We start from the raw sequence: 25779 nt of genomic DNA, 5'->3' as shown, positions 1-25779 counted from the left end.
TTAAGTGGAGCTAGCCCATTAAGCACACTTTCCTACCGACCTAATTAACCAAAGTTTAACCATTTTTAATGATACAATGCCACTTGCTCCAGTTATTGATTACTCTCCAGTGGACTAATACTGTGCTCAGAGACATCAGCAACAGATATATTAACATAGTCACATGAACCTCCTTTTATATTACATAGATTAATGCCTTTGTTAAATCTGTGGGCAGAGGACTCTCACATTATTAAACACATGCTTTCTTTATTTCCAGTACAGTGTAATTCCAACTCAATGCTCTCCCATATCACGATCAAACATTTCAGAAGGCATATATTTTTCCTTCCCTTTAATGGTTTCTCTGTATTGTTGCCTATATTTTATTAATTAATTTAAACTGCTGCATTAACCCTGAAGGGGTTAACATGACCGCAGTTAGCCCCATCCTTTGAAAATTGAAAGTGCTGGAAATTAACAGCAGGTTCTGTTTTGATTCTGGGTTGATAAATTGACTTTGGGCAGGATCCTAATTCTACCAGGACAACTGCAAGTCCCTCCCCTGAGCCCCTCCCCCATCCCCTCCCCCAAGGAGAGTACCACTATTATATAAGAGGCAACCAAGCCAAACATAAAATGTGTGTGTAGTGTTAAATGATGATATGATTCTTATCTTCAATAAGTCAGGTAATGTCCAGCAGTGCCCACCGGTCACAGAAGGCTTCGAGCAAACTAGTGGGCACCGTGTGATAGGGTTCCAAGTCACGCAGATGCGCATTAGGGCTTCGAACAGTGGCAAACAGTCAGACAAACCCTCCCTGGCGATCCTGTGTATCCTAGGCCCAGAAGCTGACCCAGTGGGATAAGGTTCCCAACCCTCCAGGATTGACCTGGAGTCTACAGGAATTGAAAATTGATCTCCAGATCACTGCTGTGAGCAACCCTGGAGAAAAAGCATAGGGGCATTAAAAGAAAATTGTTTAAGATGCACACATGTTACCCATTCTTACACCAACAGGGTCCCAGTTTTGAACATAAGAACATAGCAACATAAGAAATAGGAGCAGGAATAGGCCACATGGCCCCTCGAGCCTGCTCCACCATTCAGTCAGATCATGGCTGATCTTCGACCTCAACTCCATTTTCCTACCCGATCCCCATATGCCTTGATTCCCCCAGAGTCCAGAAATCTGTCTATCTCAGCCTTGAATATATTCAATGACTCAGCATCCACAGCCCTCTGTGGTAGAGAATTCCAAAGACTCTCAACCCTCTGAGTGAAGAAATTCCTCCTCTTCTCAGTCTTAAATGGCTGACCCCTTATCTTGCGACTATGCCCCCTTAGTTCTAGACTCTCCTGCCCTCGGAAAAAACCTGTCAGCATCTACCCTGTCAAGCCCCTTTTGAAAGCGTCAGAACTTATTACAAGGACACCATTTCTCGTTGTTGCTCCCTCTCTCCCCATAACAGCAGGGTTCAGCCAAAGGTAACTGTAGACAGAGTTACGATGCATTTGATTCCTAATGGTTCCTCTGGACACAATGGGCATTGCTTGATCAACCAACCTAGCTCAGCAATTCACCTCTGCATTTCAGCTTCTGCACATTAGGCACCGCTCCAGGCAACAATCCTGCCCAGAAGATAATTCAGAGGTCATTTGTGAAGCTTTGCCTCTGACTTTTTGGATTGATGCAGTGCTGAGGTGTGGCTGCAGTACTCTTGTATTCCTGCAATAAGCTGTCATAAAAATAAGAATGACTTGCATTTATTCACAACCTCAGGCACCTCAAAGAGCTTTACAGCCAATGAAGTACCTTTGGAGTGTAGTCACTGTTGTAATGTAGGAAACGTGGCAGCCAATTAGCACCCAGCAAGGTTCCACAAACAGCAATGTGAAAATGACCAGAAGATCTGTTTTAGTGATGTTGCTTGACGGATAAATATTGGCATGCTCTTCTTCGAAATAGTGTCATGGGATCTTTTATATCCACCTGAGAGGGCAGACAAGTCCTTAGTTTAACATCTCATCCAAAAGACGGCACCTCCGATAATGCAGCACTCCCTCAGTACTGCACTGGAGTATCAGCCTAGATTTAGTGCTCAAGACTAGAGTGGGACTTGAAGCCACAGCCTTCTGACTCAGAGGTGAGAGTGCTACCACTGAGCCATGCTTCAATCGTTACCTTGTTCAGGATTGACAACACACTCATATTTCTCCACGGTTATAGAGGGCGAACTTTGGTGTGGGTTGGGACAGCCTCACCAAGTACTGATCTGAGCAGCTTTGGACTTTACTGAGTCTCGGAGTGAGAGATGGGTTTGCTCTGCATCTTGCCAAACAGGGCCACAGTACTTTTGTCACTAGATGGATTGGAATTTGTAGAAGATTGACAGTTGGAAGAATGATGAGGTCCCAAGGCCCATAACGCAGAGCAATATCCAGTTAAAAAAGAGATGGGTACATCAAGAAGTAGCGATTAAAACATTTAGATGTAGGAGGAAGGGAGACCGGGCTTCATGGAGGCAGCTATGGTGATTGAGGTGTGGAGGTTCCATTTAAGATGTGAGGGGATAATGAGGCCAAGAATACTGATAGATGAAGAAAGGCTAAGGGTGAAGCCTTCAAAGATAAGAGATCTTAGTCATTGGAGAAACTGTGCTTTTGAAAAATTGAAAGGAATAGCCTTTTCATTGCCTGATCAAAGGGCATGGTGGAGATTGAGCTGTAGTGATTCAATCATTGCACTGAGAAAAATGTAAGTTATATTACATTACACAGTGATACATTACATCGAATTTGCAGGACAGAAACAGGCCGTTCAGCCCAACTGGTCTATGCCGGTGTTTATGCTCCACAGGAGCCTCCTCCAATCTCTCTTCATCTAACCTTATCAGCATATCCTTCTATTCATTTCTCCTTCATGTACTTATCTAGCTTCCTTTTAAATGCATCTACTCTATTCGCCTCAAGTATTCCTTGTGGTAGCGAGTTTCACATTCTTACCACACTCTGGGTAAAGAAATTGCTCCTGAGCTCCCGATTGGATTTATTAATGGCTATCCTATATTGATGGCCCCTAGTTTTGGTCTCCCCCATAAGTGGAAACATCTTCTCTATGCCTGCCCTAGAGAGTGTGACCACTGAGAATGTGTGAAGTGAAGGGAGTAGAACATAAGGTAGAATCATCAGCAAAAGATTGAATAGTGTTGGAGGCCTAGTTTAGGAGGTCATTGATATGGAGAAGGAACAAAGTGGGAATGAATGGAGCGCTGGGAACCCCTTGAGATAAAGAAAATGGAGTTGGGGGATGGGATATCAACCACAGCACAGAGCTTAGTACAAAGGTTATCATGAGAATTTTTTTTTGGTTAACTTTATTCTGCAATTTTTCTCTGGCAAGTTTCCTGCCCTCCCTTCCTCTCCGTAAAGCTTGGCTCTGTGCTGCTCTATAGTTCAGTTGGTGCCAGCTAATGTCCTCAGACTAGCTGACCCACAAGGGCATCAGAGCCAAGCATAATCACGTCTTGGTGTCAACACATGCATTTCCTGCATGGGTTGTTGGATGCTGGTCAGGAGGAGCAATCCTGCCAAATTTCCCGTCCCTCCACGTCCCTGGCCTTGACGGGTTCTTCGCCCGATACCAGGCTCCCCTGCACCCTCCTACCTCCCCGTTAATATGGGGGCCCGCGTGCTTGGTTCCTTTAAAGGGGGCCAATAAGTGGTCCAGCAATCCAAGGAATCTAAAATGACCATGCTCCTTTACTTGGATACTCTTTAGTCTTTAGTAACTTTTGAACTGCCTCCAAGAGGGTCTTTGTCAAGGTTATGCCTCGTAGTAATCTTAAAAAGCTTTATATGGAACTTTCTTCACTGCCTAGTTCTGCTCCTTTTAATGATCTGAGGCTTTTCCACTCAAATGAAGTCCGCACACCATCTGTGGCAATCCGCTCAAGAACAGGTTATGGGCAGGCTTACATTGCTCGGCCAGACGTATTCCTTGGCCAGCTCCTTTACAAGACATTCTAGGTTGGGCCCAGTGATGGGTATATCAGATGGTTTACAGGCAGCAACAAATGGACATAGAATGTACAGCACAGAAACAGGCCAATCGGCCCAACTGGTCCATGCCGGTGTATATGCTCCACAAGAGCCTCCCCCCTCCCTACTTCATCTAACCTGATCAGCATAAACTTCTATTCCTTTCTCCCTCGCGTGTTTATCGAGCTTCCCCTTAAATGCATCTATGCTGTGGACGCCCTTGTCTATGTCTTTCCTCCAACTGCCTGTCAGCTTACTGGGTAATGTTTTCTGTCTCAGTACGGTGAGGAATGTCTGTAGCTCAGGAAAGAGAAAGGGGGGTTATTCAACACGTGAAGTAGATTCTGGTTGCTCTTCTTGGTATTTTTCAGACCAGTTTCTGCCTTTTGTTGAATATTCCCCACGTTCTGATAACCAGTAAGGACCTATGTGATTCCCTTCATTCAGCAGTGATATCCTTGTTCTTATTCACTAGTTAATGTTGCTCTGTTTGCATCATTCGCCCCTTCTGCTAGTTTGCCATTGTCATTGTGGAATTTAAAATGCTGTGGGCTCCAACACAGCAGTGGCATTGTTTCTTTAAACCACAGAATGATTTTCATAATCTTATATAATTGAATGATTGAACAGAAAATAATACAGCTGCAAATGGCTGGTTGCTATAAATATTTCCATTACCGTAGGACCTAAGTGCAGAGATAATGTGCAATGCAGTTTGTCAGAAGAAAGCAGACTATTTTGAATGCTTGCACTTAAAAGCAAAGCCTCTAGGTAACTGTGCACCTTTTAACGTCTGACAGCTGATGGTTCTTTTACTAAACCCTGCTGTGGAAACACGGAAGAATCTGTCCCACCTGTTATTCAAGGCCATTTACCATTTATACCACTTCTCCACCATCCCCCCCACCCCCCTTCATATCATCTACTCTCCGTGTTATATACAGCCTGGGACCCCATAGATATAAGACATTACTGGGAGTGTTACACACAATGAGGGACCCCTTAGATATAAGACATTACTGGGAGAGTTACACACAATGAGGGACCCCTTAGATATAAGACATTACTGGGAGTGTTACTCACGATCTGGGACCCCATATATAGAAGAGATTACTCCTCTTTAAGCTTCCTCCTATGATCAGCAAAACTTTTCCTTCATGAGTTAGGCGAATGTTATTCGGAGGCAGCCATGAGCCAGTTCCTGGTATCTACACGACTAAATACGGATTCTCGTTCGTGTAAAACTGCTTTGAAACTGCTGCTTGTTTCAGTCAGATTCCGAGAGATATGCACCCACGAAACAGCTCCCCCTTCTCAGTTTACACAACTAAATCCAGCTCTCTTATCCCAGCCTACACCCGTTTCCCATTGGCGTGCCGCAGGGGTAAGGGAGCCAGGTTTAGTTGTGCAAATACCAGTCTTCCATTTTTGTGACTAAGTGGCAGTAAAAAAAAGTGGCTTGTGTTAAACCAGTTCATCACCTGTCTGGCAACAGTCACCTCACTTGTACAAAGGAGCTATTAACCAAATATATGTAAGCTGTCTCATAAAGTTAGATGACATTAGAAAGAAGAAAGAGTGAACTTGCATTTATATATCGCCTTTCAAGCCCTCAGGACATCCCAAAGCACTTTACAAACAATGAAGTATTTTTAAAGTGTGTGCATTGTTATAATGTAGGAAACACTGCAGCCAATTTGCACACAGCAAGCTCACACAAACAGCAATGAGGTAAATGACCAGAACATTTGTTTTAGGTGTTGGTTGAGAAATAAATATTGGCCAGGACACTGGCCAATATTTTACATCCTGGGATCTTTTACATCCACCCTGAGAGGGCCTCAGTTTAACATCTCATCTGGAAGATGGTACCTCCAACAGTGCAGCACTCCCTCAGTACTGCACTGGGAGTGTCAGCTGAGATTATGTGCTCAAGTCTCTGGAGTGGGGCATGAACCTATAACCTTCTGACTCAAGGGCAAGCGTGCTACCCACTGAGCCACAGCTGACACCTTGCAGGTGATTTTCTGTGTGTGCAGTGAGGAAGCAGAGCTGCTTTGGGCGTGCGAGCTGTGATTTTCCAATATTCACCCCCATAAAATTACCCCTCTTAAATTAACCCTCCATAAATCCCAAGCAGGGAATTTTTTTACCATTGTAGAGAAAATATAGTTGCGGGTATAAAGGAGGAAAAACAATTTTGTAGTCAGGTCTACTTTTCAGCATCTGGTGGAAAATATTCCCCGATATCAGCCCGACCCTGAGGTATGTTACAATTTAAACGCCACTTTAGAATTCACCGTTATTTATAATATATAGAAACACAACCTTAGTCGATGTTTAATTTACTACTTCCATTTTTTTCTCACGGCACGATACCATGGCTATGGATGTCTGCTGTTTGTTAGCTGCGTGATGTGACCAAAGAGGACACTGGGATTTATTTTAATAAATGGCAGAAAGGAAACGTGACAGCTTCTGAATATCACACAGAATTAAAGAGCGCACGCAAAGGGCTCGATTTTACATGTAAATTGTGGGTGCGTTGTGGGCGGGGGGCTTCGAAAATTGCAGAAACGCAGAGCGGGTTCGGAAGCCGTCTCCAACTCGCTGACCTCCGGGTTCCCCACGGACGCAACTGTATGCACGCGGGCGTCCTAAATCCAGAAGTCCCGCTGGCTTTAATTGCCGATGGGATGATAGTTAAAGAGCCAAATATACCTCATTGAGATACTTAAGGCACTTTACTGGTGACGTTAGGTAGATAGAACAATTTTTAATTTACCTCCTCTTCACCCCCCCGATGACCTCCCGATCTCCCCCTCTTCACCTCCCAATGTCCTCCTCTTCACCCCTCCAATGTCCTCCCGATCTCCCCCTCTTCAACCCCTCGATGTCTCCCTTATCTCCCCCTCTCCACCCCCACGATGTCCCCCGAATCTCCCCCTCTTCACCCCCCCCGATGTCCCCCTGATCTCCCCCTCTTCACCCCCCCAATGTCCCCCTGATCTCCCCCTCTTCACCCCCACGATGTCCCCTGAATCTCCCCCTTTTCACCCCCCCCCCCGATGTCCCCCTGATCTCCCCCTCTTCACCCCCCCCAATGTCCCCCTGATCTCCCCCTCTTCACCCCCACGATGTCCCACTGATCTCCCCCTCTTCACCCCCCCCAATGTCCCCCTGATCTCCCCCTCTTCACCCCCACGATGTCCCACTGATCTCCCCCTCTTCACCCCCCGATATCCCCCTGATCTCCCCCTCTTCACCCCCCCCGATGTCCTCCCGATCTCCCCCTCTTCACCCCCCCATGTCCTCCTCTTCACCCCTCCAATGTCCTCCCGATCTCCCCCTCTTCACCCCCACGATGTCCCCCGAAACACCCCCTCTTCACCCCCCCCGATGTCCCCCTGATCTCCCCCTCTTCACCCCCCCAATGTCCCCCTGATCTCCCCCTCTTCACCCCCACGATGTCCCCCGAATCTCCCCCTTTTCACTCCCACCGATGTCCCCCTGATCTCCCCCTCTTCACCCCCCCCAAATGTCCCCCTGATCTCCCCCTCTTCACCCCCACGATGTCCCCCGAATCTCCCCCTTTTCACCCCCCCCCGATGTCCCCCTGATCTCCCCCTCTTCACCCCCCCCGATGTCCTCCCGATCTCCCCCTCTTCACCCCCCCAATGCCCTCCTCTTCACCCCCCGATGTCCCCCTGATCTCCCACTCTTCACCCCTCTGATGTTCCCCTGATCTCCCCCTCTTCACCCCTCTGATGTTCCCCTGATCTCCCCCTCTTCACCCCCATGATGTCCCCTGATCTCCCCCTCTTCACCCCCATGATGTCCCCCTAATCTCCCCCTCTTCATCCCCCCGATCTCCCCCTGATCTCCCTCTCTTCACCCCCCCCCCGATGTCCCCCTGATCTCCCCCTCTTCACCCCCCGATGTCCCCCTGATCTCCCCCACTTCACCCCCCCCCGATGTCCCCCTAATCTCCCCCTCTTCATCTCCCCCTGATCTCCCTCTCTTCACCCCCCCCCGAAGTCCCCCTGATCTCCCCCTCTTCACCCCCCGATGTCCCCCTGATCTCCCCCACTTCACCCCCCCCCGATGTCCCCCTAATCTCCCCCTCTTCATCCCCCTGATCTCCCCCTGATCTCCCTCTCTTCACCCCCCCCCCGATGTCCCCCTGATCTCCCCCTCTTCACCCCCCCGATGTCCCCCTGATCTCCCCCTCTTTCACACCCCCCCGATGTCCCCTTGATCTCCCCCTCTTCACCCCCCCGATCTCCCCCTCTTCACCCCCCCCCTGATATCCCCCCGATTTTCCCCTCTCCTGTGCTGGTTGACGTCTCGCTCTCTTTCTTTCTCTCCCCCCTCCCCCGGCCCCGGTGTTGCAGATCCTGTCGGTAGCCAGCCTGTCAATCAGGCTAGCTGCTGGGCACGAAACCCGGAGAGAACTTTAATAACCATCCAATTACGATGCAATCACGTCGGTAATGGTAAGTTTTGTTTACTCGGGTTTGCGATGCACCCCTTCACCACCGCCCCTTCACCACCGCCCCTTCACCACCGCCCCTTCACCACCGCCCCTTCACCACCGCCCCTTCACCAGCCCCCACCCCCGCCCCCCCCTGCCCCACTGCCAACCCGCCACCATTTCAAAACTGAGCCCAAAACGTCTGCGACATAGCAACTAATTACATCGGTTAAAGATGGTAAAGATTTAATTTCTAGGGAAGCAAGGATATTTATAACTATCCCAAATATGTTAATTTGTGCAAGGGTCAGCCATTATCACAAACATTTTTTGCATTCTCATGTGGTTTTTACACAGTTTGATGAAGCTCCAAATTGCTCCACAAATGTAAGCACAGTAGAGTAATTAGCTATTATGTATAGCAGGCGCCTAATGGATTTTTGATTAAACCCTATTTCTGTTTGGAGCATCAAGATGCCAATGTTTTGTTAATGTTTTTCATTATCAGTAATATTAAAACTTGTTATTAAACACAGAGGGCTCCTGCTCAACACATTCATGTGACATTTCTCTGACCACGATTTCGTTAGCCCGCTTATTTTAATTGGTTAACGCCCCTGCTAGAATAGTGGAGAAAGAGGGCAAAGATATTGCCAGCAGTAATTTATTGCCTCTGCTATTTCCAGCTCTTACTTAAAATGCATTGTGTCCTCATTTTTCTACAAACAACACAGTCCAAAAATTGTAACTGTTCATGAAAATGTATTACTCATCTACTCTCTGTGATCGAAGACATTACTGGGAGTGTTACACAGGGTCTGGGACCCCATAGATACAAGACATTACTGGGAATGTTACACAGGGTCTGGGACCCCATAGATACAAGACATTACAGGGAGTGTTACACAGGGTCTGGGACCCCATAGATACAAGACATTACAGGGAGTGTTACACAGGGTCTGGGACCCCATAGATACAAGATATTACAGGAAGTGTTACACAGGGTCTGGGACCCCATAGATACAAGATATTACAGAAAGTGTTACACAGGGTCTGGGACCCCATAGATACAAGACATTACAGGGAGTGTTACACAGGGTCTGGGACCCCATAGATACAAGATATTACAGGGAGTGTTACACAGGGTCTGGGACCCCATAGATACAAGACATTACTGGGAGTGTTACACAGGGTCTGGGACCCCATAGATACAAGATATTACAGGGAGTGTTACACAGGGTCTGGGACCCCATAGATACAAGACATTACAGGGAGTGTTACACAGGGTCTGGGACCCCATAGATACAAGATATTACAGGAAGTGTTACACATGGTCAGTAGTCCCATAAATCTAATGCATTACTGGGAGTATTACACACATTCAGGGACCCCATAGGTATAAGATATTACTGAGAATGTTACACAGGGTCTTGGGGCTCCATAGATATGACATTACTGGGAGTGTTACACATGGTCTGGAGCCCCATAGATATAAGACATTACTGGGAGTGTTACATATGTTCTGGAGTCCCATTGATAAATGAGATTACTGGGCAGTTTTACACATGGTCATGGACCCTATAGACGTAAGGCATTAGTGACCCCTCATTGGAAAATGTACCCTAATCTGTTAGATGAGAATTGGATTATCCTTGTCTGTGATGCCCCATGGCAAAATAGTCTGCTGACACTGATTGTCCAGGCTCATATAAGACGAATGACCATTTGACTGAGAGACTGATTCCCCAGGCAGTGGGCCAAGGAACATTTACCCTCATATGTTTTAAGTTTCAGCTTGTCTCAGTTAATAACATTCTCACTCTGTCAGAAGGTTGTGAGTTCGAGTCACACAATCTAGACTGACACTCAGTTCAGCGCTGAAGGAATGTTTCATTATCAGAGATGTCGCCTTTCAGATGAGATGTTAAGCCAAGCCCTGTCTGCTTGCTCGAGTGGATGTAAAAGATCCCACAGAACTATTTGAGGAAGAGCGTGGAGCTCTCCTGGTGCCCTGTGTGATATTTCCCTCTTATTCAAAACCACCAAAAACAGATTATCAGCTCATTCAATCAACTGCTCTTTTTGGGATCTTGCTTTGTGCAATTGTCTGTATAACAACAATGACTGCACTTCAAAAGTAATTAATTGGTTGTAAAGAACTTGGAATGTCCTGAAGACGTGATAAGGTGGTATTTATAAGTGCAAGTTCATTCGCCTTTCAGTGTTTTATGTACCTGTTTTCCTCTGTCTCCTGGGTCCTACTGCTTTTTGGAGGAGGGAACCAAATCCCAAATCCCATCATTGGCTCAGTTGGTAACACTCTCACCTCTGAGTCAGAAAGTTGTAGAGTCAAACCTCACTTCTGGACTTAAGCACATAATCCAGGCTGACGCTTCAGTGCACTACTGAGGGAGTGTTGCATTGTCAGAGTTGCTGGGGGAAAGAATTGGAGAGGGCCTGTTTTTGGGTGGGGGTAGCATGATCCGCTATTATCCCGCCTGCGGCAGGCAGGACGAGATTTTCATCAGGCCCGAGGACTGACCTGCAATCTGTGTTGGAAATCAGCATTGAGTGAGGATTCCATGCAATTTGCACTTTCCACCAGCAGGGGGAGCTCCAATCTCTTAAAGGCAGGCTGTCAGTTGGAAATCTCTAAAAGGTCGCAGGTACCTGTTATTTGCTAAAAATAACAGTCTGCTGTCTACACAGAGTCTGAATGGAGATCAGACATCGCATAGGTAAAGCACAGATGCAGGTCCCGTCTCTATGTTTACACACTGTTGAGGTATGTTAAAACATTGAATAAAGGCTGCACACCACTAAATCCCACATCCTCCAATCTGCATGCCAGACCTCACCAATCTGCCGGTCTGAGTTTGTACCAGGTCTGCGAGAGTGCGTGCACCAAGGTTCTCTGCTGATGCACCAGAGGCCTTGGAGCAAGAGGTGGACAGAAAGAGGGACATCCTATATCCACAGGGAAAGGGGGGGTGGGGGGCGGGCGGGCGAGAGGTCCTCCAAATGTATACCCGAAAGGCAGTGGGAGGCGTTTGGGGACAAAGTCAATGCCAGGCGCACAGCATCATGAACATGGATGCAGCCCCTCGAGCCTGTTCTGCCATTCAGTGAGATCATGGTGGACCTGTGACCTAACTCCATATCCCCGTCATGGCCCCATATCCCTTAATACCGTTGGTTCACAGAAATCTATCAAACTCAGATTTAACATTCACAAGTGAGCTAGCATTAACTGCTGTCTGCAGAAGAGCGTTCCAAACATCTCCTACCCTTTGCGTGTAGAAACATGGTCCCTTTAAATAGTGCCGGTGGGGGGGTCCTCCAGGCACTCTAAGACACGTTCAGATGGTCGGGGTTAAGACTGTGCGTTGAGTTGAGCGTTAAGTCACAAAATGGTGTCTATCACTTTAAATCAGCGTTACGCACTGATTGAAGCCATTTTCTCCCTACTTTACATGATTCCAGCATTTGTTATCTGCGCCTGCATCTTGGATGACTGAGAGGCCATGGAGCGCCGAAACCACGGGTGCTACACGGCCCAATTTAGATGAGCTGTCCTTTAGATGAGATGTTAAACCAAGATTTCTAACCGTGCAGGTGGATCCCATGGCATTATTTGGAAGTGAGCAGGGGTTCTCCCTGTGTCCTGGCCAACAGTTATCTCTCAACCAGCACCACTAAAACAGATTAGCTGGTTATTTATCTCATTACTGTTTGTGAGACCTTGCTGTGTGAAATTGGCTGCCGCGTTTTCTACATTACAACAGTGACCATACTTTGAAAGTACTTCATTGGTTATGAAGCACTTTAGGACATCCTGAGGACATGAAAAACACTATCAAACTGCAAATTCTTTCTTTCTTTCTTTTCAAAAAAATTTGTACCTTGATTGGCCGAAAACCAAATTCAAGGGCCAGTTTCTCAGCTAATCAAGGCTCGAACCTGAAGATTGACCAGGTTAGATCATAGATGTGAGGTCAACCTTTGAGACGAGAGGGCCGATGTTCCACGTACGTGCTGGCAACAGGGATTCTGATTTGGTAGCTGCACTGCCCGTAGTCTTCCATCCATTGATTTCAGTGGGTTTTCCCTCATCAAATAAAGCAGCTCTAATGCTTAAAGAACTATCTCATCGGTGAGCAAGGTAGAACACATAGGCATCGCAGCAAGGGTTAAGTTGCCCCTTCTCCATTGTAACAACTCCCAAGATAGACATCACTTCATTACTAAGATCTGCAGTTCTATCTGCGCTGCAGGGAAGCACGGGGTTTATTTTTGAAAGTCCTGCCCATCCCCATGAATCAAATCATTGAGGGAAAAAATCTGAAGAAGTTAATTTGGCGTAGAGCTCACTAAGCATTTCACACCCTCTCTGACAACTGATAATTTATTTCAGACCAGATTGACTTACATTGCGGTTGCTGCCAATCCATAGCCAATTGTTTCCTCTGAACCACATAATGATTTTCATCAGCATGAATAATGGGAATGATTGAACAGAAAATAACAGAGCAACACGTGGCCGACGGCTATAAATACTTTCTTTACCACAGTTATCATTGTAGGAGTAACATGCACAACAACATTTGACTGAAGAAAAGCAGCCACTTTTAAAAAGCCTTTTGCTTAATAGCAAAGCCTTTGGCTAGCAACGCAGTTTTGAAATTCGGTTGCTAATGCATCCTTTATTAAAACTCACTGCCGCAAATCCACACTTCAGATTTTCCCTCTGCTTGTACGAAATTGTCCACTGAAGGCTGTGAGTCACATGGCCATAGTTCAACCCATAATATCAGTTGTGGGAGAAGTATCTCTGAATTGGAGGGTGGAGGTGAAAATGTGAAGATATCTAAGGACTGATTCTTTGACCGGACGTTCCTGGTGAGGGGTGACACTCGCAGAGAGCGCTGGTCGGGATATCAATGGCTGCAGGCCCACCATCTCCTCACCAGGCGTGCCCAATTGGACAATCAGCACTTTAATCACCTTCGCAAGCCTCCTGAATTCCTAATTTTTTTTAATAATATAAAGAATTCCTTACATTTTCCAACATTTCAACAAGAAAAATTTGTGTTGGTATTTTAGGTTGCAGATTTATTTTCACCACATCCTAAAAGATCCTTCATCTGTAGTTACATTGTAACTTACTGAAGAGGATAATAGTGTACCATGATAACTTTTTTTCAATTCATTCTCAGGATGTGGGCTTCTCTAGCAAGGCCAGCATTTATTGCCCATCCTTAGTTGCCATAAGAACATAAGAAATAGGAGCAGGAGTAGGCGTACGGTCCCTCAAGTCTGTTCCATCATTCAATAAGATCATGGCTGATCTTCGACCTCAACTCTACTTTCCCGCCCAATCTCCATGTCCCTTGGGCTCCATAGACTCCAAAAATCTATTGATCTCAGCCTTGAATATACTCAATGACTCAGCATCCACAGCCGTCTGGGCTAGAGAATTCCAAAGATTCACAACTCTCTGAGTGAAGAAATTTCTCCTCATCTCAGTCCTAAATGGCCGATCCCTTATCCTGAGACTATTCCCCCTAGTTCTAGACACTTCAGACAGGGGAAACAGCCTCTCAACAGTCAAGCCCTCTCAGAATCTTACATGTTTCAATGAGATCACCTCTCATTCTTCTAAACTCCAGAAAGTATAGGCCCATTCTACACAATCTCTTCTTATAGAACAACCCTCTTATCCCGGGAATCAATCTAGTGAACCTTAATTTCTCCGCCTCTAAGGCAAGTATATCCTTCCTTTGGTAAGGAGATCAAAACTGGACACAGACTCCAGATGTGGTCTCACCAAAGCCCTGTACAATTGCAGTAAGACCTCCCTACTCTTATACTCCAACCCCCTTGCAATAAAGGCCAACATACCATTTGCCTTCCTAATTGCTTGCTGTACCTGCATGTTAACTTTCTGTGTTTCGTGTACAAGGACACCCAAATCCCTCTGAACAACAACATTTAATAGTTTCTCACCATTTAAAAATATTCTGTTTTTCTATTCTTCCTACCAAAGTGAATAACCTAATAATGCCCTTGAGAAGGTGGAGGTGAGCCGTCTTCTTGAACTGCTGACAGCGGTTTGATATAACTGTTGCACACTTCAGAGGACATTAAGAGTCAACCATCTTGGTGTGGGGACTGGAGTCACATATGGCTCAGTCCGGGTAAGAATGACAGATTTCCTTCCCTAAAGGACATTAATGAATCAGTTGGGTTTTTACGACAATCTAACAGCTCTGTGGCCACCTTGAGCATTGGCACCTGTTAATGGATAGTTCAGTTGGATCCTTGGGGTCATTGACATTCAACATACCCCTATAGGAAGTGTTGATTTCCTTTGCGTGATCCACGACATCATTGAGGCCCCACGGTGCAAACTGAGCTCAATTCATAGAAATAGAATCATAGAAAGGTTACAGCATGGAAGGAGGCCATTCGGCCCATCGAGTCCGCGCTGGCTCTATGCAAGAGCAATCCAGCTAGTCCCACTCCCCCGCCCTATCCCCGTAGCCCTGCAAATTTTTCCTTCCAAGTACTTATCCAGTTCCATTTTGAAAGCCAGGATTGAATCTGCCTCCACCACCCCCTCGGGCAGTGCCGTCCAGATCATAACCATTCGCTGTGTAAAAAAGGTCTTCCTCGTGTCACCTTTGGTTCTTTTGCCAATCATCTTAAATCTGTGTCCTGTAGTTCTTGACCCTTCCGCCAATGGGAATAATTTCTCTCTATCTACTCTGCCTGGATCCTTCATGATTTTAAATACCTCTATCAAATCTCCTCGCAACCTTTTCTGCTCTAAGGAGAACAACCCCAGCTTCTCCAGTCTATCCACGTAACTAAAGTCCCTCATCCCTGGAATCATTCTAGTAAATCTCTTATGCACTTTCTCTAAGGCCCTCACATCTTCAGATGGGTTCTGTTAATTTCAGATACTCTACAACCAAGCTGGCCAGAAATGGAACCTCTATTGACTTGGACTTAACTTGGCCTTTGTTTCTCTTCTCACAAAGTGCTGTACCTGTTGGGATTCTGATAAAGCACAGAATTTATAGGAGTCACAAAACATGGAGAAACTCTCCCTTCCATGGTGCAACTGTTTTGCACAGTTTGACATTTTGTACAACAAAGGACATTTTCCTCCTTTTTCTTTAATACTATACTGTTAGCAAATTTACAAATATGGTTGAAATGTAATTGTTTCATTCACCGTTTAAAACCCAGCAATATTTTAAAAAATAGGCAGAAATATTTAATTAAAAATATACTTTCGCTATAAAAAGATGCTCTTTCGATTTGATAAGGTCTGGGTGTATAGACTCTTTTTCACATTGTGAAAGCTCCTGGTGATAGATGGAGTGTTCGCCTTACATAAGTGACGTGGCAGTAATAAAACGCTTTTCAATAATTGGAGGTAGACTTTAACATTTCAACAATCTTTAATCAGTTTCTCATGCTCTCCCAAGGATGGTTTCATCCAACTTAACAATCCTGAGATTAGCAGTTAAATTAAAGACTAATCTCGTAGTTTTCAGAAAAAAAAAGCTCAGCCATCTCAAAAGTCATTAAGGGATATGGGGATCAGGCGGGAAAGTGGAGTTGAGGTCAAAGATCAACCATGATCTTTTTATTGAATGGCGAAGCAGGCTCGCGGGGCCATTTGGCCATCTCCTGCTCCTATTTCTGTGTTCCTGTGTTCTTAAAGAAGGGTAGAATTTGGGGCACTTCCGGCCAATACAATCCACTTATAGATTGGAGACCCTTTAGTGACTAATTGATTGTAGTGACCAAGGTGTCAGATTTGCTGATAAGCCTCTTATGAGTTGTAACTGGTCTACGTTTCACGGTTCGCATAATTCATTGGGAGCTCCGCCCATTGATACACAAAAATGGGATCGGGGGTCCTACAACCCCAATTTAAACTTTTTAATAAGGTTCCCGCCTCTTTGGACAGGAATCCAAGCCGCCCGTTTCGAGGCTCTCCTGAAAATGGCCTCAGGCGAGCTTCGGGGCGATTTGTTTTCTCCAATTTTTAACTGTCAGCTGCCCGGTTTTCCAGCAGAAGCAACGTCAATTGACAGTCACAACAAGAGCAATAACTTACATTTATATAGCGCCTTTAACATAGTAAAACATCCCAAGGTACTTCACAGGAGCGATTATCAAACAAAATTTGACACCGAGCCACATAAAGAGATATTAGGACAGGTAACTGAGAGCTTGGTCAAAGAGGTAGGTTTTAAGGAGCATCTTAAAGAAGGAGAGAGAGCTGGAGAGGCAGAGAGGTTTAGGGAGGGAATTCCAGAATTTAGGGCCTAGGCAGCTGAAAGCACGGCCACCAATAGTGGAGCGATTAAAATCGGGGATGCGCAAGAGACCAGAACAGAAGGAGCGCAGAGATCTGAGGGTTGTAGGGCTGGAGAAGGTTACAGAGATCGGAGGGCTGAGGCAATGGAAGGATTTGAAAACAAGAATGACACCCAAATGACACACAATATTACCCCAATTCTTTAAATTTTTTTGCTTCTGTCTGATGGCCATGAATTAAAGGAGTCTGTTCTTTGTATTGTGTTTATATACCTTTGCAGTTTCTTTTGCAGAATTATTCCTTGAATCTTCAAATGCATTTTCTCTATTTTTTTTCCCCATCCCCCAGAAATTACACCATTGTGAATTCAAAAATAATTGCCGTGACAGTAAGACCAGAACCGAAAATCGCCGAATCTGTACTGGAAATCGAGCTGGCTCACTTGGTAAACGTGAGTATTTCTTTGTTTGCTGAAGAATATTCCAGGAATATTAACCTTGAACTAGCAGGCAGGTCCAAGGAAACCTGCATCTCCCCGGACCAAACAGTCACTTTTGCTAGGGAAGGGCTCGAGACGCATGGCCTCATGCAGCGAGAGTACAGATCGGAGGATCTGCTGTGCTGGGCGGTGCTCCTGGATCTTGGCATTCAATTTTCCCAGCGACAGCCTCCCCGCCTCTCAAAACTTATCCTTGTATGTATTCAGGTCATGCACTGTAATGCTGAAAAAAGCACTATTACAATAACAAAGGCCTTCAAACATTAAGAACTGTGTAATTACTGTAACATTAACACTAAACTACAAAACTCTTTTTTTTCCCCTCTTTATTCTGTGCCCTGCATCTGCCATCCAATTCAGAACTTTTTTTCCACTGGTTGTAGGGACTGGTTTAGCAACTCCTCCGCCAGGTCCACCTCCGCATCACTGCCCTTTCCTGGTTATGTTCCTACCTATCCTAGCACAGTCAGCTCATATTCTTCAAGGGGCATCTCCGCCCATCTCCAACACGCCCTGAAGTTCCATCCTTGACCCCGCCCCCTATTTTGCAAACATGGGTTTAACTTCCATAGCAATAGGAACATAGGAAATGGAGTAGGCCATTCAGCCCCTCAAGCCTGTTCCGCCATTCAATTAGACCTTGGCTGATCTGTATCTTAACTCCATCTACCTGCCTTGCTTTCGTAACCCTTAATACCCTTGCCTAACAATAATCTATTTCAGTTTTTACATTTTCAATTGACCCCCAGCCTCAACAATATTTTGGGGGAGAGAGTTCCAGATTTCCACTACCCTTTGTGTGAAGAAGTGCTTCCTGATATCACCCCTGAACGGCCTAGCTCCAATCTTAAGGTTAAGCTTGTTCTGAATTCCACACAGAGGAAATAGTTTCTCTCTATTTACCCTATTAAATCCTTTGATCATCTTAAATACCTCAATCAGAGATGACATCCAGCTCTGCCTCTCCACCACTCTTCATTCCATGATTGTTGCCATGGTGTCCAGCCGCCTATATCACGGCAAGTCCCAGATGTGCCAGAGCTTTCTCCAGATCAGCATCAGCAAGACTAAAGTTGTCCTGTTCATCACCCCACTCCCCCCAACCACATCAGGGCACAGGCACAGACTTTATCCTCATCCTGATTGAACCTGATGGTGCTTAAACTTGGTGCCTCACTCAATGTACATCCAGTTCCAAGATCATTTACTTCCATCTTCGGAATGTTGCCTGCCTGCCTGACTACCTCACCCCCTAAACTCCCTCATCGATGTTCAAAAAAGCTCAATTTCTCCCTCGCTTCCCTCTCTAATCTCACCAGCTCCACCCCATACAAAATCCAGAGCCATCTTAAATTTCTTGGCCCACAGCCTATCCTGCATAAGGTCACGATGGGCCAAATGGCCTCCTTCTGTGCTGTAACATACTATGATAATATGATGATACAAGCTCCCATCGCCCCCGTCCTCACTCGCCTCCACTGGCTCCACTCTAGCTCTGCAATCTTCTCCGTGCACCATCTGTTCTTCCCACTCTGCTCTAAAGCCATCCTGCCTCACTCCCATTTCCCAATGGTAGAATAACCTTCAGCCATTGCTTTCCTGCGCTGTGAAGCTCTCTCCCGAAACCTCTCTCCCCTCCTGCGAAAGCCTCCTCTGAACTTACTGCTTCAACCATGCTTTCGGCCAACTCCCCTAACTTCTCTCCAACTCCCCAGTAGATGTCCGCCGCCCCTCCTGCAAAACCTCTTGGGGAGCTTGTCCTATGTGACGGGTGCCATATAAATGAGGGATGTTGTTGTATGCCAGGATCAAAAATAGAATGCCATTACAATTTGTAAACGCGTTCGAATTCTGAGATGTTCTATAGCTCGGTACAGCTCTCTAATTATAGGTTGTAACATTAATCACAAGAAAATTACAGGAAATCAGTTCCGTTATTACAATAATAAAGGGCTGAATATTTAAAAGGGTAAAAAAGGTTGCTAGGTTCTCAAAGGGTTAACTCATCAAGAGCCGTCCATACAAGTTGAAATCTATTTTTCTATTTTTCTTTAGTTTTAGCGAGGCAACCTGCTTTTAGCTCACCACGGCATGTAGTGAAACTGAACTCAATCAAAATCTGTTTACTTGTCGGTTGCCGCTGGAAAAATTGAAAGGCAGTAAAACCCACCTGGTTCACCGATAGACTTCAAAGAAGAGTAACTTCTACCCCTAGCAGGTCTGGCTTATGCTTGACTCCAGTCCCACACTATATGGTTGACTCTTAAGAGGAGGTGCTCCTGAGCCTATGCCCATTTAAATTAGTGGAAGAAAAATCAGCCGCATTCCTTTACAGGTCTGCGTTCTGAGTCGCCCGATAATCCAGTGTCTGCTGTGCCCGGGCAATACTGTGCGCCTGGGTGCAGACCCAGGAAAATCTCCCCTTCAGCATCCTCTGAAATGGCCTATTAAGCCACCCAGTTGTAAGTGCGGTAGCGCAAAGCAGGCGTTAGCCTATCAGCCGCCCATTATATGGCCCGCCGGTTATGAGGTTTCATTGCCTTCAATGGAACCAAACGCCAAGCAGGGCATATAACGGGTGGCCGATGTTTAGCGCCATCAAGACGGATTTCTACTCCAATCACTTGAAGCAAGAAGGCCAACCACTACCTTCTCAGGGCAAATGGGGTTGGACAACACATGCAGCCTTGCCAACGGTCATGTTGCCCACATCCCGAGAACAAACAATTAAAACAAGGGGAAGATCTCCCTAGCAATGGTAGCAATATGACTTCATGATGGTTTGTGGGAGATATCAGGACGGGGTGCGTCTGCTCATTTTACCGCAGCAGACAATTTACAATTAAAACAGACCCTTTTTTAATGCAGATCTTATGAACCAAGAAGTGAACATAGGGAGAATGTTTATTTACGAGTGTTTTCTTTATTTTTTTTTAGGGCACTCACAACCCGTACTGTGCTCTCTGGGATTACGGCAGAACGTAAGTCCCAATATCTCCCTTTATTCCTCAGTACATAGGACATTCATGATCTGCTGGACTAGTTTCAATTGCCTAAAGGGGTTGGAGAGGAATTTTCCAGATTTTTTAACCTAATTGGCCTGGATTTTTTAATCTGGTTTTTCACCTCTCCCAGGAGATCACTTGGTTCTGGGTGGGACGGGGACTGTATTATATTGTGATGCACAAGGCTATGTGGAACAGACGGACTTTTCCTGTTCGTCATTGCTCATATGCTCTTACCTGTAAACAAAGCTTTTACCTGATCTTTGCTTCCACAATTGCCACTGAAATATGCAGTGAAGCCATGTTATAATGAATATTCCTGTAATGTATACTGCGGGGTCGATTTTATAAACTTGCGCTCTTGGACTGGAGCTTCACACGGCGGGAGCAAATATCAAGAATTTGGCTGTGGATGAAAAATCCGACAGGGCTCTCCTGATTTCCGGGTCCAAATTCCCAGAGTGTGCCTGGAAGTTTGTAAAATCTGCCCTTAATTGTGAACTGTTTATGTACTCTGCTGCAAATGAATATAACTTCAATGGCAGCTTTAATCTGTTAAATAGCAAAGATATTTCGGACAAAGGCATCATTAAGGGTTGTGTTGTTCCAGAATGGTGACCTCGTTCTGGCACTTACTCTACGTTCATGCTTAGAGCTTGAACGTTGTTGAGGGGGTGATTTTAACTGTGGGCGACGGTGTAAAACAGATGCTATCGAATTGGCCGCCTGTTATACACCTCGCCCGATTTTGTCTTCCGTTGAATTTAATGGAAAGGGAAATCAGGCGGAACGTATAATGGGCGGTCAATTCGATATCGCCCGTTTTACACTATTGCCCACAGTTAAAATTACCCACTATATCTGCAGAACTGGACATGAAAATTAGGCAATTTACCCAGTAAGTGTTTCTTTAACAGATGAATCTCAGGGTCATTTTGAGGAATTTGGTAGCCACGCACGTTTGGCACAATAATTATTACATAAGTCGTCAAAAGCAGCAAAAGCAGAATTACCATTTATTAGAATAGACAGAATTAATGTTACTATTATGAGATTATTCAAATCAAAGTTAAAAAGGATGGAAAGAAAATTCTGCAAGAAAGTTGAATATTTTGAGTCAGCCAAATTCACAAGTTATGAAGGGTTTTGTGATGTTTATCACGATTTTCACATTTTAAACAAATGGTTTCTGCTGTATTTCTCCATCTGTCATGTCAATAGAACACACTTTTGAGCATGAGGAAGCTGAGGAGGAGACGATGGGCAATGTAATACATTGATTGACTACCAGATTATGGGTAAACGGATTTTAAGGGGGGAAGCTGAGGAATGCAAGGGAAGAATGTTGGGAGAATGAAGATAGAGGCAAAACAATCCTTAAGTATGTGATGTGATATTTCCATTTTCAAAGCTCTCGGTAATGGCAGAGTTGAACATCATTCTGTTCGCTCAAATTAGAAAGGTACTTGATTTTACTCCGTATGGATGGCATCTTTCATCATAGTCTCTGAATTGGAGAATAAATGCGAGGGCTTCACAGATTGTGGGGGTCAAACCTAGTTACCATATTCAAATATGCTGCTGTCTTCTCTGGCATGGACACACTACCTACCACAACAACAGCATGAGAGCCATCAGTTTATATGAGGATGGAATCAATCTGAATTTGAAAAGTCAGCTCCGCAGATTTCCCTTCAGGTTTTCTCAATGTTGTGGTTTGTGGAGATAGGTGAAGCAGAACATCTAACCAGCTCCCAGCAGATGACAGCAGGGCACAAACAACCCTGCCTCTTTTAGAGACATAGAAACATAGAAAATCTTTTGATATTATTATTCCTTCCTTCCCATGTTCCTTCCTAGTTGGGATCTTAATTGCACAGGGTTAAGTTTATTATCTGGAGTGGAAAATATGCTTTGATGTGTGAATTCCGTAAACTTCTATTCCATGGTGCAATGGCAATTTGCGGTGATTCACCCAGTGTGGTTGGTGCGTGTTCTAGTCTGATGGTTTTTGACACTTGCATAAAGTGCCATTAATAAGCTGTCAAACTTATCAATATTCAACTTGCATATTTTCCTTCATTCAAAAAAAATGATGAACAATGTAACATGCCACAGGGTGATAATTTTTGTGTTGCTCATTTTGCATTTTGTTCCTGTCCTTGCCAATGTTGTTCAATCTGCATTGTTTCACACGATAAAAGCTTCCATCTGAACTTATTCAAATAGTTCTTCGCCAATGTGCTGGGGAAGGAGTGAGAGGTCGGTTCATGAATACTAATATATCCTATCTGCAACACAGCAACACTTCTTATTCGCTATTAACCAAACTTCAAAAGTGACTTTATCAACTTCAGAACATTTCTAACTGGAAAAATAATTGAGGCTTTATTGGAGATACTTGACTGAAAAAGAGGACACAGGCAGAAAGATGAGGCATTCCTTGTGTTCACAGGCAAGGAAAGGCTCTTGATGCGAAATTGTTTTCTGCCGAGCTTTTCTCACAGTGAAATGCCTGGTGTTGTCTTATTTCCTGGTGTCCTTTCACCTTCGACCTTTCCAAAATGGCTTCCTTATTAATGATGTTTCTAATGATTCAAAAAAATTCTTAACAATATAGAATTGCATAGAATTTCCAGCACAGAAACAGGCCATTCGGCCCAACTGGTCTGTGCCAGCATTTATCCTCCACATGAGCCTCCTCCTACCCTATTTCATCTAACCCTATCAATATTCCCTTCTATTCCTTTCTCCCTCATGTACTTATCTAGCTTCCCCTTAAATGCATTGATGCTATTCGCCTCAACTACTCCACGTGGTAGCAAGTTCCACATTCTAACCACTCTCTGGGTGAAAAAGTTTCTCCTGAATTCCTTTTTGGATTTATTAGTGACTATCTTATATTTATGACCCCTAGTTCTGGTCTCCCCCACAAGTGGAGACATCTTCTTTACACCTGTCCTACCAAATCCTTTCATAATCTTAAAGAGCTCTATCAGGTCACCCCTCAGCCTTCTCTTTTCGAGTGAAAACAGCCCCAGCCTGTTCAGGCTTTCCTGATAGGTATAACCTCTCAATTCTGATATCATCCTAGTAAATCTTTTTTTACACCTTCTCCAGTGCCTCTATATTCTTCTTGTACTATGGAGACCAGAACTGTGCACATTACTCCAAATGTGGTCTAACCAAGGTTCTGTATAAGCTTAACATAACTACTCTGCTTTTTAACTCTATTCCTATAAGTAGTAGCAGATGAAGGACAGAACTAATTCAGGCATCATAGCAATCACAGTCTGATAAATACCGTGCGTCTTCTTGTTCTCAGTGGGTAACCGTACAGATCGGGAAGGTCCCAGGTTCAATCCTTGGACTGCACTGACTAAGTTATTTGGCAGTGAGTGTTAAAATTGGCTAGCCATGTGGTAAAGGACAGAATACTAGAGCCTGGTCTTTAGTTGTTTCCAATCCTTTATTCATAGAGATTCCCCTTACACACACCACACCCTAGATAAGCTCTCCTATAAAAAGGATACAAGAGTCCCTAATGGATACCCACCACCTGAATACAATTAACACTCATTGCTATAAATCATACAATTAACAGTGAGAGGGGTAAGGATGTGTTACATTGTGCTTGACGAGGCAAAAGGAAAATTAGCCAGGATTCCTCCGCCTGATTGCTATCTGTTGACATAGAACAAGAAAATGCTCCTGGGTCTATCAAACCCCTTCCTTCCACACTCTGGAGGTCATTTTGATCTTCATCATCTGGGTGGTCTCCTGGCGGAGCAGATCGCACGCCGAATGTAGAATCCGGTTGGTTTTCAATCAATGGGATAAAAATCGGTCGGGTCCTACAATGGGTGGGTGATCCGCTCCACCAGGGGACCACCCAGGCCGTAGAAGTTGAAAATGACCTCCATTATGTACAGTCTGCTCTGTCTTGCATTCTCCCCAACTGAGAAAAGGTTTTCAAAAGCAAAATACTGCGGATGCCGGAAATCTGAAATAAAAACAGGACATGCTGGAAATATTCAGCAAATCAGGCAGCATCTGTGGAGAAAGAAACAGAGTTAATGTTTCAGGTCGTTCTGATGAAAGGTTTTCGACCTGTAGCGTTAACTCTGTTTACTTCTCCACAGATGCTGCCTGGCTTGCTGAGTTTCTCCAGCATTTTCTGTTTTCATTATTGAGGAAAGGCTTTGCTGCTTTCACCCTCTCCCCAAAGGTGAGCTGACAAGACTTTGGAATATTACAATCCTATATTAGGCACCCAAAACTACTTGGCTCAGTGTCAAATTCTGCCCGAGAATACTCCTGTGTTGCAGCTCAGGGCCCATTATGTTCAATCAACAGCCTCTCTCAAGATGCTACTTCCCTCTCCCTGCCCGCCCCCCCCACCCCACCCCGCTCCAAATAGCCACTGGCCTCCTGGATGACATTCAGACAGTGACAGCCAAGCACGACCCACACCATTCAAGGATGAGCACACAGACAAACAGAAGCATCACAGATGGCCAGCCAGCCGAGTCTCATCAGGTGTCCTCCCAATCTGTCACTTTGCTGATTGGGAGATTTGTTAGCAACAGTGAGAGGTTATACAATAAACCTTGCAGCTGAGTTTGTTTTTTAACTTGGGGGTTATATTTCTTATGTATGAGATGTGCGATTGCTTCAGATTTCAAATAGATTGTATTCTATTGTCCAAGCTGATGTTTTTATTATTTGCACTGGAGGCAATTTTCTTTTTCTGTTGGAATTTTGCCTCCTGTTCCTCGATGATTCATTTCACTTGGTCTTTCTGAGCTCACCATGAGAACTCACAAGTAATTATTGAATTGTTGTGAAGTTAATGAATTGGATGAATAATTGGGCAATATTTAGAGCCAGCAGCTAATTTGTTTATGGCTTATTTACAGTTAGAAGAATGTGCATAGCATGATGCTATAGTTTCAATTCCACTCTACAGCCAGATATGTAAGTGTGCTGTTAATACAGTAACAACTGTCTATAGCAGCACACCAGCTAAGCTTTACAGACATAGAGAGCTCATTCATCATTTTATGGTTGGGAGTAATGTCAACCAATTCTTGGAGGCAAGCGGCTTTTTTTTTCAATTGCTTCTGGGGATATGGTCATCACTGGCAAGGCCAGCTTTTATTGCCCATCCCTAGTTGCCCTTGAGAAGGTGGTGGTGAGCCGCCGCCTTGAACCGCTGCAGTCCGTGTGGTGAAGGTGCTCCAACATCGCTGTTCCAGGATTTTGACTCAGCGACGATGAAGTAACGGCTGATATACGTCCAAGGCAGGATGGTGATGGGGAACTTGGGAGGTGGTGGTGTTCCCATTGCACCTGCTGCCCTTGTCCTTCTAGGTGGTGGGTTTGGGAGGTGCTGCCGAAGAAGCCTTGGCAAGTTCCTGCAGCGCATCCTGTAGATGGTAC

At 45.0% G+C, this 25779-nt stretch overlaps 2 protein-coding genes across 4 annotated transcripts in view; both read left to right on the top strand.

Moving 5' to 3' along the window:
- LOC137321561 (adhesion G protein-coupled receptor B3-like) overlaps positions 1-20317 on the top strand; it is a 105435-nt gene extending 85118 nt beyond the window's left edge. The window contains exons 12-13 of the mRNA XM_067983958.1: positions 17182-17527; positions 20270-20317. Coding sequence (XP_067840059.1) covers positions 17182-17527; positions 20270-20317 — 394 coding nt within the window. The remainder of the gene's footprint in view (positions 1-17181; positions 17528-20269) is intronic.
- LOC137321595 (adhesion G protein-coupled receptor B3-like) overlaps positions 1-25779 on the top strand; it is a 261507-nt gene that overhangs the window by 7296 nt on the left and 228432 nt on the right. For all 3 annotated transcript variants that reach the window (XM_067984040.1, XM_067984039.1, XM_067984038.1), the window contains exons 2-3: positions 17182-17284; positions 20270-20313. The gene's annotated coding sequence lies outside the window, so the exon portion shown is untranslated. The remainder of the gene's footprint in view (positions 1-17181; positions 17285-20269; positions 20314-25779) is intronic.

Source organism: Heptranchias perlo, chromosome 5, assembly GCF_035084215.1.
Source record: "Heptranchias perlo isolate sHepPer1 chromosome 5, sHepPer1.hap1, whole genome shotgun sequence".
Taxonomy (NCBI): domain Eukaryota; kingdom Metazoa; phylum Chordata; class Chondrichthyes; order Hexanchiformes; family Hexanchidae; genus Heptranchias; species Heptranchias perlo.
Note: the sequence above shows the minus strand (reverse complement) of the source record. Positions and strands in the feature narration are given on the sequence as shown.